This window comes from Podarcis erhardii, assembly GCF_964252035.2.
Source record: "Podarcis erhardii genome assembly, chromosome: 2".
Lineage (NCBI taxonomy): Eukaryota > Metazoa > Chordata > Lepidosauria > Squamata > Lacertidae > Podarcis > Podarcis erhardii.
In genome coordinates, this window is record NC_138498.1 from 110,826,220 (window position 1) to 110,839,108 (window position 12,889).

At 44.5% G+C, this 12,889-nt stretch overlaps 2 protein-coding genes across 8 annotated transcripts in view; one reads left to right on the top strand and one right to left on the bottom strand.

The window, feature by feature from the left end:
• Positions 1-6,096, top strand: part of LOC309336743 (uncharacterized protein) — a 72,666-nt gene extending 66,570 nt beyond the window's left edge. For 4 of the 5 annotated variants that reach the window (XM_081852999.1, XM_081853001.1, XM_081852998.1 and 1 more), the window contains 2 exons: positions 1,952-2,114; positions 3,945-6,096. In XM_081852999.1, the coding sequence (XP_081709125.1) occupies positions 1,952-2,114; positions 3,945-5,599 (1,818 nt within the window). In that variant the 3' untranslated portion in view covers positions 5,600-6,096. The remainder of the gene's footprint in view (positions 1-1,951; positions 2,115-3,944) is intronic. The other variant, XM_081853002.1, reaches the window with a different exon arrangement.
• Positions 1-12,889, bottom strand: part of NRM (nurim) — a 77,455-nt gene that overhangs the window by 60,274 nt on the left and 4,292 nt on the right. The window contains exon 4 of one of the 3 annotated variants that reach the window (XR_014154129.1): positions 11,128-12,818. Coding sequence is in view for 1 of the 3 variants with exons in the window: in XM_081853892.1 (XP_081710018.1) it covers positions 12,501-12,818 (318 nt within the window). In the remaining 2 variants the exon portion in view is untranslated. Of the gene's footprint in view, positions 1-10,876; positions 12,819-12,889 lie in introns of those variants that run through there. The other 2 variants (XR_014154130.1, XM_081853892.1) reach the window with 2 other exon arrangements.

A 12,889-nucleotide genomic window follows, 5' to 3' on the forward strand; every position in this document is an offset into this window, starting at 1 on the left:
CTCTTTTTGCTCAGCAGTTCCTTGTTGTTTTTTAAATAATTTTTATTACATTTTCAGTTTTTTGTAATCACAATATCCATACATAAATCAAGAAGCTGAAACATCGCTCTGTCCGAGCATCGATCTCCTCTCGCCCCTCATTCTGACTTTCGTACATATTTACCTTATACTTAGCATTTCTATAGCCACTATTTTACCTTCTCTCTTATTTTTATATTTCCTCTTATTAAATGCAAATCAGTTCCTTATATTGTCATTACGAAACATTTCAACCCAAAGCTACAAACCTTTTCAGATGTTTACAATATTCTTTCATATATAATATAAATTTGCTCCAGTCTTTTTGAAACAGTTTGTCGCGCTGATTCCGGATCTTCCCCGTCAGCTTTGCTAACTCTACGTATTCCACCATCTTACTCCGCCATTATTCCAATGTTGGAATCTCCTGTAATTTCCATTTCTGAACCAGAAGAATCCTTGCGGCCGTTGTGGCACACATAAATAGATTCACATCTTTTTAAAAAATTTCATCTTCAATTAGACCTAACAAAAATAACTGGTTTTTTACTGAAATTGTATTTAAAGATCTTTTTTATTTCATTGTAAATTGTACCCCAATAAGTTTTCACCCTAGTACACGTCCACCACATATGGAGGAAATTCCCCTCCTTTTCCTTACATTTCCAGCAGTTTTTATCCTGATTTCTATACATTTTTGCAAGTTTGGCCGGTCTCATGCACCATCAATACATCATCTTCATTTGATTTTCTTTGAGGGACATACATGCTGTGAATTTAATGGTTTTGGTCCATAATATTTTCCATTCTTCAAAATCAATATTATGTCCCAAATCCTGTGCCCATTTGATCATAACACTTTTTACCTCGTCATCCTTTGTGTGCCACTCCAATAATAGCGTGTACATTTTCGACAGTGTTTTCCTTTTACTACTCAACAATTCAGTCTGTAGTTTTTATTTGATGCTACCAAACCCAGTTCTCTTGCTATCTTCTCTGAATACATCCTGCAATTGGTGATACTGCAATCAATCAGTTAATTTTTCTCTCAGTTCTTCAAATGGCTTTACCTTTAATTTGTTATCCACTTCCATTAACAGGTCTTTGTATGTTGCCCGTTCACTTCCCATGTTTTTATTTTTTACTGCAAAGGCTTCCAATGGAAAAAGCCACCACAGGGTTTTACGTTCAACCAGTGATTTGTATCTATTCCAAACTTCGTATAATGATTTCCTAATGGTGTGATTTAAAAAACCTCTTACATATTTTAACCAGCAGTTCCTTGTTTTAATGCTTATTTTTGCCAAAAGAATCTAAATTTTTCTTGCTTCCCCCGCCTCCTTAAAAAAGTCCCTTTGGATTTTCACGTTCCTGATATTCATCATTGCCTCATTTTATTATAATACACATGCGCAACAAGCACTGGCATTTTCTGCTGAATAAGTTCTGATGCCTACCGCGTTCTGTTACATTGTGTTAGTTGTGCATGTTGGGAACCTGTGTTACATGCAGCCATTTGCATCATGTGGCGACTCATGTTCTAGCTTTCTGCTGTATCTTTGTGATTCCCATATTAGCTGTATTTCTGCCCCAATTGGGAGGTGGCAACTTGCAAAATAGCCAGTTTCATAAAGCACAGGCTACCATAACTTCTTTATTAGAAGCATACTCAAGGATTTAAAGGGGTACACATTGTTACATTTATTGTGGCCCTTTGGGCAACTGCCACAAGGCCACTACTGCCCATACCATGCCAGCCTTAGGAAGGGAGAAGGGACAGGCAGACGGAAGGAATTCCCAAAGGTGTTTGAAAATGGGTGGAGGCTCTTGGGAAGCGGGTGCCCAATAGGGGCTTCAACAGGGGCAGCAGAATGTGTTGGGCAAAATCCCTGCAGGGGCTCTGAAACTCCCTTGACTTCTTCCTTCCTCCCAGGAAGCTACAACTTGCCCTGACTTCTGTGCTCCTGAAGAAGTTGAACCTGCAAACCTGGTCAGGATGGACGGAGGAAGATGGACAGTTGACCTGGTCAAGCTGTCTCCTGCATCCCTCCCTGCAACCTTTGAGCATCCCCTCCCGGGACCCTCGGAGAAATCTGGTGAGTTCCAGGGGAGAGGAGATGGGGACATGGATGGCTGGATGGTGGAGGGAGAAAGAGGAAAAGATGGAGAGGAGACCAAAGGCAGGAAGAAGGGAGGGAGGGAGGGGTGAGGCCTTCTCCAAAGCAGCTCTTTGTTTTTGGAATCGCTGGTGTTATTTCCACTGCAGGATTAAGTGACGATAATGATGTTGTACACCAATCCAGAAAAATGGGTGAAGGGGGCTATGGAAATGCTTCCTGTCATTAATTATATTTCATATATTTAAATAGTTTATGTTACTTTTATTTTTTTAAAGACTGGGTCAGAGTGATACATTCCACCAGCATCCAAATACAGTAGATGCATGCACCTCCCCAGCTTCGTGGGCTTTCGAGACAAAGGACCTGTTATCATGATACACAGTTCATGTGGCTGGAGGCTCTGCACATATGATTGGGCATATGAAGACTGAGGGTGGCCATTATTATAACCAAATAGTGTAAACTTGCCATTCTTACAGACGGATTGTGTGTGAGAGTGAGTGAGTGGGATAATAATTTATAGCGCCCCTGTAATCCTGTCCCTCCATAAGCTTACATGGAGCTACAGTGGTACAACCTTGGTACAAATTTCAAAATAAGTGCACAAAACCAACAAAGAGACTCACAGGTTTATAGTGGCACCAGCTTTCCTAATCAAGAGTCCCCTTTGTCAGACTGCAGCCCACAAAAGCTTAGGTCATAATACCTTTATGAGCCTTTTAGGCCTGCAAAAGATGAATAAACAGAAGCACAGGAGACAGTGACTGCCAGCAACTAGGGTAGCTTGAAAAAAATGATTAGACTGATGTCTGTGCTCTGCCCTCACAGTCCTAGGCAATAATGCTTCTTAATACTAGTTTCTGGAAAGCACAGGAGGGCAGAGGGCTCTTGGGCTGAAATCTTGCTTGCTGGTTTCCTACAGGCTTCTGCTTGGCCACTGTGAGGACAGGATGCTGGACTAGGTGGGCCTTTCCCCAATCCAGTAGGCTCTGTTTAGGGTCTAATATATTGCAATATTTTTACACTTACATGTGGCATAAGAACATTTCAGTTTTACTTCTTACTCATAGGAGAGACTGCTGTTGGAGCCTGAGATCATTTCCTCACTTGAAAAAGAAAAAGACAGATGTGTCTTATAAGCCAGTCTTATAAGCCAGTTCCACTGTAGATATCTATTATAAAATGATGGCGCTTTCTTAAGTGTGAATGGAATGATCTGTTACGATATAGAAGCAATGCAGCTGCGAGCTGCTAGCTTGAAAACATCACATGATGTTGGGACTGTCCGTGGGAAACAGAGGGCACCGGAATTAGCTCAGAGTGTAATATGAGCTGTACAGGAAGTGTTTGTCTCTCGACTGCTGGAGTTTGAAGAGAGCAGTCATGTTTTTTGTAACGCTGCAAAGACAGAAATAAAGGCATGTAAATACGTTTCTGTCTATCTCTTTCCCCTGCCGGGGGGGGCAACAAAAAGGGGGGGTGTTCTTCTCACGCTGAGAAGGATCGCCTATCGCGACCTCTTGCCTGGATCTTGCTGAGGAATGCAGACAGGGAGGTCAACAGGAGACCAAGCCGGGTGCCTGGGAGTGTTGGCAGTTTCTCCTGATAAAGGCTTGATTTCCGACATGATCATGGGTTGCTCTTGCCATTATCTCATCTTTATTCCTGAAAATTTGGAACATGGAGACAGTGGACAATGGAGTGAAAATAAGAGAATGTGCACATGGGACTTCACATGTGTTCAGTTCCTTTTTTGTCTTTTTTAAAAGTCTTAACAGGATTCTCTCCCCCCCCACTCCCAAACAGGTGAGGAAGACGATGGTCAGAATTCTACAGAGCCATCTGTGAATTCATTGGGAAGAACAAAGAAACAGTTTAAATGCAGGGAATGTGGAAAGCGCTTCAGTCATCGTGGAGCCCTTAGAAGCCATCAACGTACTCACACAGGGGAGAAACCATTCAAATGTATTGAATGTGGAAAGAGCTTCAGTCAAAGTGGTAACCTTAGAATACATCAACTAACTCACACAGGGGAGAAACAATTTACATGCATTGAATGTGGAAAGAGCTTCAGTCGTAGTGGAACACTTAGAATACATCAACAAACTCACAGGGGGCAGAAACCATTTAAATGTATTGAATGTGGAAAGAGCTTCAATTGTAGTGGTTACCTTAGAAAACATCAACGTACTCACACGGGGGAGAAACCATTCAAATGTATTGAATGTGGAAAAAACTTCAGTAAAAGTGGAAACCTTAGAATACATCAACAAACTCACACAGGGGAGAAACCATTTAACTGTATAGAATGTGGAAGGGGCTTCAGGCGTAGTGGTCACCTTAGAATACATCAACAAACTCACACAGGGCAGAAACCATTTAAATGCATTGAATGTGGAAAGAGCTTCAGTCGTAGTGGAACACTTAGAATACATCAACAAACTCACACGGGGCAGAAACCATTTAAATGTATTGAATGTGGAAAGAGCTTCAGTCAAAGTGGTCACCTTAGAATACATAAACGTACTCACACGGGGGAGAAACCATTTAAATGTATTGAATGTGGAAAGAGCTTCAGTCAAAATGGTTACCTTAGAATACATCAACAAACTCACACGGGGGAGAAACCGTTTAAATGTATTGAATGTGGAAAGCGCTTCAGTCATCGTGGAAACCTTAGAATGCATCAACGTACTCACACAGGGGAGAAACCATTCAAATGTATTGAATGTGGAAAGAGCTTCAGTCAAAGTGGTAACCTTAGAATACATCAACTAACTCACACAGGGGAGAAACAATTTACATGCATTGAATGTGGAAAGAGCTTCAGTCGTACTGGAACACTTAGAATACATCAACGAACTCACACAGGGGAGAAACCATTTAACTGTATAGAATGTGGAAGGGGCTTCAGGCGTAGTGGTCACCTTAGAACACATCAACGAACTCACACAGGGCAGAAACCATTTAAATGTATTGAATGTGGAAAGAGCTTCAGTCAAAGGGGAAACCTTAGAACACATCAACAAACTCACACGGGGGAGAAACCATTTAAATGCATGGAATGTGGAAAGAGCTTCAGTGAAAGCGGAAGACTTAGAATACATCAACGAACTCACACAGGTGAGAAACCATTTAAATGTATTGAATGTGGAAAGAGCTTCATTCGTAGTGGAACACTTAGAATACATCAACAAACTCACACGGGGCAGAAACCATTTAAATGTATTGAATGTGGAAAGAGCTTCCGTCAAAGTGGTCACCTTAGAATACATCAACGTACTCACACGGGGGAGAAACCATTTACATGTATTGAATGTGGAAAGAGCTTCAGTCAAAGGGGAGACCTTAGAAGACATAAACAAACTCACACGGGGGAGAAACCGTTTAAATGTATTGAATGTGGAAAGCGCTTCAGTCATCGTGGAGCCCTTAGAAGCCATCAATGTCTCCTGTTGTAGGGAATGTGGAAAGAGCTGCAGATGCAGTGGAGACCTTAATATTCATAAGCAAATTCACACAGATGAAAAGCCATATAAATGTATGCAGTGTTCCACTCCGTTTTCACTCTTTGCTTCATATAAAGAAACTCATAAAGGCAGAAATCCATTTTAAATGCATGGAACCTGTGTGATGTTCTGGTGTTTGTATTGAAATTTGTATACACACACATGTGTTAAAGTAATGAGGAGATTTCACCCCTCCCATATCCAAGAATCTGCTGATGTTCTCTGCTGATTTTCTAGAGAGGAGGGGCGGTTTCTGCTCTCTACTTATTTCGCTCCAACCTCACATCAAAGAGAGAGAGACTGAGTTTTAGAGAGAGCGAGATAAGGTTGCTGCTAAGAGCAGCTGCAGACACTCAGTGCAGTTCAGCATTTTTCATTAAGACCTCATTTAGCTCTGTATATAGTTATGTATTATAGTTGTAGATAGAATAAAGAAGATATTCTACAGAGCTGCTCTCCGAGTACTTTATGCTCTGCTATACTCTGCTGTGCGACGACTGTCTTCTTGTTGGAGTGAATCCGGTGCGCACAACTCTAAGCTGTGAGGCCACAGCACTTTGACCTATTCCTGTATAGAAGGTGGTCTCTTGAAGTGCTACCCAGCTCGCCTAGCCCAGTCGGGGCTCAAGTGGATGAGTCCAGTTGGTGGCTCAAGGGCGATGCTGACAAGTCACATATAGTAAATGTACAAAATAACTTGCTAGTTGTTGCTAGATAAAAAGGGGGAGAGTGTTTACTTCACATCAAGAAACTCATAAAGGCGGAAATCAATTTTAAATGCATGGAATCCGTTTGATGTTTTGGTGTTGGTATTTAAATTTGTATACACATATATATGTATTAAAGTAATGAAGGTCACATATACTAAATGTAGAAAAGAAGTTGCAAGTTGTTGCTAGATAAACGGGGAGAGTGTGAATCTGGAATGTTCAAGGTGTGTGATGAATCTGTTGAGTTTTGACCTCCGCCCTTCAATGCCAAAGTGATGGGCTGCCCTTGTCTTGTGGACCAGCATCTGTCAGGCTTCAGGAAATTGGCTTCCTTCCCCCTTGGCCGTAGATAAGCAGAACAAACGGAAAGGAGTCTTCTTACCTGTTAGAAACTTTAATGATCCCAGCGAGAGAACAAAGAACCCGTCTTCTAGGAATGGCGGTGCTCCCAATGAAGAGGTCCACCCCCTCACATCCCTAGTCACCACCGTCACTTCTGTGTCTCCTAACCTGAGCCTGTACCCGCTGTGCTTTCTGTCCTACCACTTTTGCAACTCTCCTTGACCTTGGGGAAAGCGGATGGATGCTTTCCAGAGACAGTGAATCTGTTATCTCTCTCCCCCCCGAGTTTCTTCTCCAAGCTGTTCCCCATCCAGTATTTCCCAGCTTTTGCCTTCTGATTGACTTCCCGCTCCTCCCCTGCTCGGGTGGTGAGCCTATTTGGGCTTGCCCATGAAGGCTGATGGATCCTGATAGATTCCATCAGGCCTTGCGGGACCCTGCTCCTCCTGGCGACTCATTAGATGACCTTGTCGAGGACTGGAATAACCGGCTATTGGCAGCCATTGATGAGGTCGTCTAAGCACCCTCTGCGACCCCATCGAAACCGGACCCCTTGGTTTACTGAAGAGCTCCAGAAAATGAAGCGGGATCTCAGACGGCTAGAGCAAGTATGGCGACGGACTCGTGAGGGAGTTTCAAGAACATCTTATAGGACACTTATGAAAGCCTATGAGATGGCTGTGAAAGCTGCTAAGAAATCTTACTTCGCAGTTTCCATTGCATCTGCTAGCTCTTGCCTGGCACAACTTTTTAGAATAATGAGGTTGATAACGTCCTTAGGAGGACAACCAAATTTAAGCACAAATTCGACCCATAGCTGTGAGGCATTCGCGAGCTTTTTTGTGGAGAAAGTCCTGTTGCTCCGCCATGACCTCCCTGCCAATTTAGATACATTGACTGAACTGGAGGCCCCTCGACTGTCTTCGGGTCCAGTATTGGACCATTTTGATCGGATACTCCCTGCTGATGTGGATAGATTCCTCCAAGCTGGTAGGCCCACCACCTGCCTCCTTGATCTGTGCCCGTCTTGGCTGATTAGGGCATGTCCAGATGTCGCGTGGACCCCCCGTTTGAAATTATCAATTTGTCCCTTGGCACGGGGACATTCCCAGGGGAACTGAAGGAAGCAGTGGTGTGTCCGCACTTAAAGAAAACGTCACTAGATCCTTTAGACCTATCCAATTACCGCCCAGTTTAAAATCTTCCATATCTGGGTAAGGTAATTGAGAGAGCTGTTGCTAAACAGCTTGGTAGGTTTCTGGAGGAAACATCGGCTTTAGATCCATTTCAGTCTGGGTTCCGTCCTGGTTTCGGGACCGAGACTGCTCTGGTTGCCCTAACAGATGATCTCCGTAGACAACTGGATTGAGGTGGGTCAGGACTGCTGATTCTTTTAGATTTGTCAGCAGCCTTTGACATGGTCGATCATGATCTTCTGGACCACCGCCTTGCTGACATGGGGATATAGGGCATAGCCCGTAAATGACTGTGCTCTTTAATCTCTGGTCGGGGACATAGGGTGGCGCTAGGGAGGGAGATGTCGTCCCGCCACTCCTTGGTGTGTGGAGTGCCGCAGGGCGCAATCCTCGCCCCAATGCTTCTTAACATCTTTATGCACCCCCTTGCCCAGATTATCCGGAGCTTTGGGCTGGGCTGTCACCAATATGCTGATGACACTCAGCTCTATCTGCTGATGGATGGCCACACCGACTTTGCCCCGGACACACTGACCAGATGCTTGGAAGCTGTGGCTGGATGGTTTCATGGGAGCCAATTGACACTAAATCCTTTGAAGACAGAGGTCCTATGGCTGGGTCGGGATGGCATGGGAATGAGGGACCAACTCCCTTCTCTTGAGGGGGCCCAGTTAGTGCCATTGCCTTCCGTTAAGAGTTTCCATGGAGGCGCAGGTTACAGCAACAGCCAAGGCGACATTTTTCCACCTTTGCCACATCAAGCAGTTGGCCTTTCCCGCCCCAACCTGGCCACAGTGATCCATGCAACGGTCACCTCCAGGCTTGACTACTGTAATTCGCTCTATGTGGGGCTGCCCTTGAAGCTGTCCCAGAAACTCCAGCGGGTGCAGAATGCTACAGTGAGGCTCCTCACGGGGTCTCTGCCATGGGAGCATATTCACTCAGTGCTTTTCCAGCTACACTGGCTCCCGGTGGAGTACAGGGTCAGATTTAAGGTGCTGCTTTTGACCTTTAAAGCCCTTCACAGCCTAGGACCCTTGTACCCACCTTCTACCTACGGGACCGCCTCTCCCGGTATGCCCCATGGAGGACCTTAAGGTCCATAAATAGCAACACCCTAGTGGTCCTGGGCCTTAAGGAAGTTAGATTAGCTTCAACCAGAGCCAGGGCCTTTTCAACACTGGCTCTGGCCTGGTGGAAAGCTCTGTCTCATAAGACCAGGGCCCTGCAGGATCTGATTTCTTTCTGCAGGGCCTATAAGACAGAGTTGTTCTGCCTGGCCTTTGGCTTGTAGCCAATTTGATTCCCTCCCCCTCTTTCTTTTCTCCTGTGATGAGGCTGCGTTTTAATATCTTCATGTTTCAATATTTTAATGTTGTATTTTAATCTTGTTTTTAAGTTGTATTTATTCAACTTGTTTTTATTATTGCTTGTCAGCCACGTGGAGCCCGGCCTTGGCTGGTGAGGGCAGGGTATAAATAATAATAATAATAATAATAATAATAATAATAATAATAATTATGAACTATGTTCCTCTGCAAACCACTGTTCCAAAGCTATACAGTCCTCCTGCTCCTGGGAAGATTCAGGGGGAGGCTCCCACGAATGCGCCTCAGTGCAGCTCTCCTCAGCTGGGTCCCTAGTTAGGTTTTGGTTTAGGGGAGCAAGCATGGGCCTGGCCCTTGGGTGGGGGCGAGGGGAGAAGGGAAGCGAAGTAGAGAGGATGCTTCTTTTTCTGCGTAAGGCTAGTTCTTGTTTCTCCCAAGGACGCCCCTGTAATCAGTGAGTGTGCATTTAGCAGGAGAGCATCCCTTCGTCTCGTAGCCTAAGATGCTTCAGGAGCCATTAGGGCGAAGTGTGTGTATCACACATGTGCCGTGAGAGGAATGGGGGGGCGGTAAATAACTGTTGGGGTGCTTAAAAGGAGGCCGTTGTTTCGTGAGGGGGGCGGGGGGAGGAGAGCCTTAGCGATGCCAAACAGAAAGAGCCAAACGTGACTATAGGATACATGTGGTTGCTACTCTGACTTTGAAGCTGGGCAGTGGGAGTGGCACATGCTTCTGCTAAACGCAGATCTAGGGAAGATTAAGTTAATTGCAACCTTAAACACACTTGGGTCCCATTAGAGAGGATTCTCATGAGGCCGGAGGAACATCGCCCGGCTGTGAGGCGTGAAGGCCACTCCCTGCAAGGCCTTTCCCACCTGGCCTAGGGGGTGGAGCCCAAACTCACCCAGCCCTACTATGTTAAATTTGTATTCTGTAGTTGACTTCCTTTGTAATTTTTATTTTGAAATCTTTAAGATAATGTTTTAGTTTTCTGCTATGTTGCTTTGACAGTATACTCTATATTTCTCTTTTTTCACATTGTTTTATTTATGTTTTATTGATTTAATATGCTTTAACCCCCTTTGAGGTTTTTCTTAAAAATATAAAGGGTATAGAAATTAAACAATAAATAAATAAATGTATAGAGCAGGGATCTCCAACATGGGGTTGCTCACATGTTGGGCAATAACGCTTATAAGCTTCAGCCCGTACGGCCGAAGTTGATGGGAGTTGTATTTCAAAAGCTCAGGGGTGGAAAATCTCAAGTTTCTTAGAACTTGTCATCATGAATAATTACAGTGGTACCTTAGGTTAAGTACTTAATTCGTTCCAGAGGTCCATTCTTAACCTGAAACTGTTCTTAACCTGAAGCACCACTTTAGCTAATGGGGCCTCCCGCTGCACCACCGGAGCACAATTTCTGTTCTCATCCTGAAGCAAAGTTCTTAACCCGAGGTACTATTTCTGGGTTAGCGGAGTGTGTAACCTGAACCGTATGTAACCTGAGGTACCACTGTATAGGTACAACTTTTGTTGATACAGAGCTCATTTTTAGCTTCCGGGAGCAGCTGGTCACTTCTGCTTTATAAATAAACCCAAATATATTGAAACACTTTACATTAAAACCAAATTTCAGAACCGAGACAAACAAACTTTTTTAAAAAACACACACCCTTTTTTTTACTTTACAAACCATTATCTTATCAACCCATGATTTGCTTTTCATGTGTATAAAAATACTTTGTTAGCAAGGGGGTACAGAAATAATAATAAAAAAGCTACAATAAAAGCATTATCAGCATTTAAAAAGAAATGCTAGTGGATGTTCAAGGCACTGAGTTACAAATGAAGGCAAAGATCAACCATTCCTAGGTAGAGCCTGGAGACATAATCCTAGAACGAACCCCTGCCCCCCCCCAGCCTGCTTTTGCCTGTAAATGTACTTGATTCAAAGATCACATAAATCATATTTTTTGTCATTTATTCTGATGGGTGGGGACGAGTTAAAAGTCACCCACCGCATGGAGATATATTTGGGTTTGAGAGGCAGGTGGTCCAATGCTGGACGGCCATCTTGACCAGAACCTTTCTCAAGGCCTTGTCTTCTTCAGCCCAGGTAGGGCTTGGAATTCAGAATGCTTTGGAACTGAATTGACGCGGCAGAAGCAAGAGGATGGGCAATGAATTCTGACTGCTTTCTTGGAACAGAAACGTATTTGGAAGACACTGTGCTGAAGAGGTATATTTGCAAAAAGCAAAAAAAAACCTCACAGGCCACTCCACAAATTATCTAGGCTGCTACATCTTTAAAATAGTTCTTGCTTGTGAATCAAAGTTAAAAATCCTATACTTTAAAAAGCACTTGGGCAGAAGTTCTGTAGCAAAAAATGAATTGAAAAACCCAGTTCTAATGCTCTTTTGTTATAAAGAATTTCAACTGAGGCATCTTCTGTGCTTTTTAATAGCTGCAGAATCCCAGTCAGGTGTGCCTGGTGTCCTCTTGGGCAGAAAGGACTGCAGCAGAGTCCATGACAGACAGAGCCACCCCCTGACTGGTTGTAAGTAAAGCCAGCTAGCAGGTGGGGAATGGCTGGGGGCAGACTGAGGTTACTGGGGCAGTGCCCCACTGATTCCACGGGGTCAAGGTTTCCCAGAAATGGGGAACATTTTGTCTGTTGAGCTACCTGCCTGCTGTCTGCAGTTGTGAATCGTAAAAAAGGCTCCCTCAAACAACAACAACAACCTGATCACCTCACCTAAACTCCAATCGGTTATCAGTGACTCATTGTTCTTCTTAGCACTAGGGGGAAATCTTTTTGGGCCCAATATATCCCTTTAAGCCTATGCAGCAGGTATGGGGCATCCACAGCCCTCCAGATGTTGATGGCAGCTGAAGTCCACCAACTTCTGGAGGGCCATAGGCTTTCCCCCACCCCTGCTCTAGAGACTTCCCTCCAAGGAACTTGGGGTTGAATTCTGCCATCTTTGGAGTTCCACCTCTTTCCTCAAGGATTCCAACCTACTGGACCATGTGGGATCACCATATAGAACTCCTTATATGTGTTCTAAGTGTTGTAGCAAAGTAGGCCTGCTGGAAGCCAGAACTCTTAGGTCCCATTTATAAACCACTCAAGTCCCGAGTGCATAAAAGCAAAAGGAGATATAAGGCACATTGCATCGTTCAGTGCTTAGCATGGGAGAGTGCAAGGTACAAGGCTCTCAGGCCCCAATATACTAGGACACCAGCACCCGCATATAAAATTGGGGCCACACAGGTTCAGTTCTTAAGGATGGAGGGGCCATTCTGAGCCAGCAGATCTCCATAGGCTGCCTCCTCACGGGAGAAGATCTGGAACTTCTTGTCCAGCTGAGCTCGCAGGTAGAGGTAGTCCTGCTGGTCAAGGTTGTGGGCGCAGGTGATGTAGGCTGTGAAGAGCAATGCGAGGAGCAGGCGGTCGAGAGAAAGGCAGGGAACGGCCCACAGGATGAGGAGAAACTCCAGGTACACAGGGTGACGAAGGTGGGAGAAGAGGCGGATGGCACTTGTGGACTTCACGGCCAAAGGGTCCCCCATGCCCAGGCAGTAATAGTAAACCTACGGAACGAGAGAAACACCCATTTGCACCGAAGATGCCCAAATCTTTTGGGGAAACAAGACACCATTTT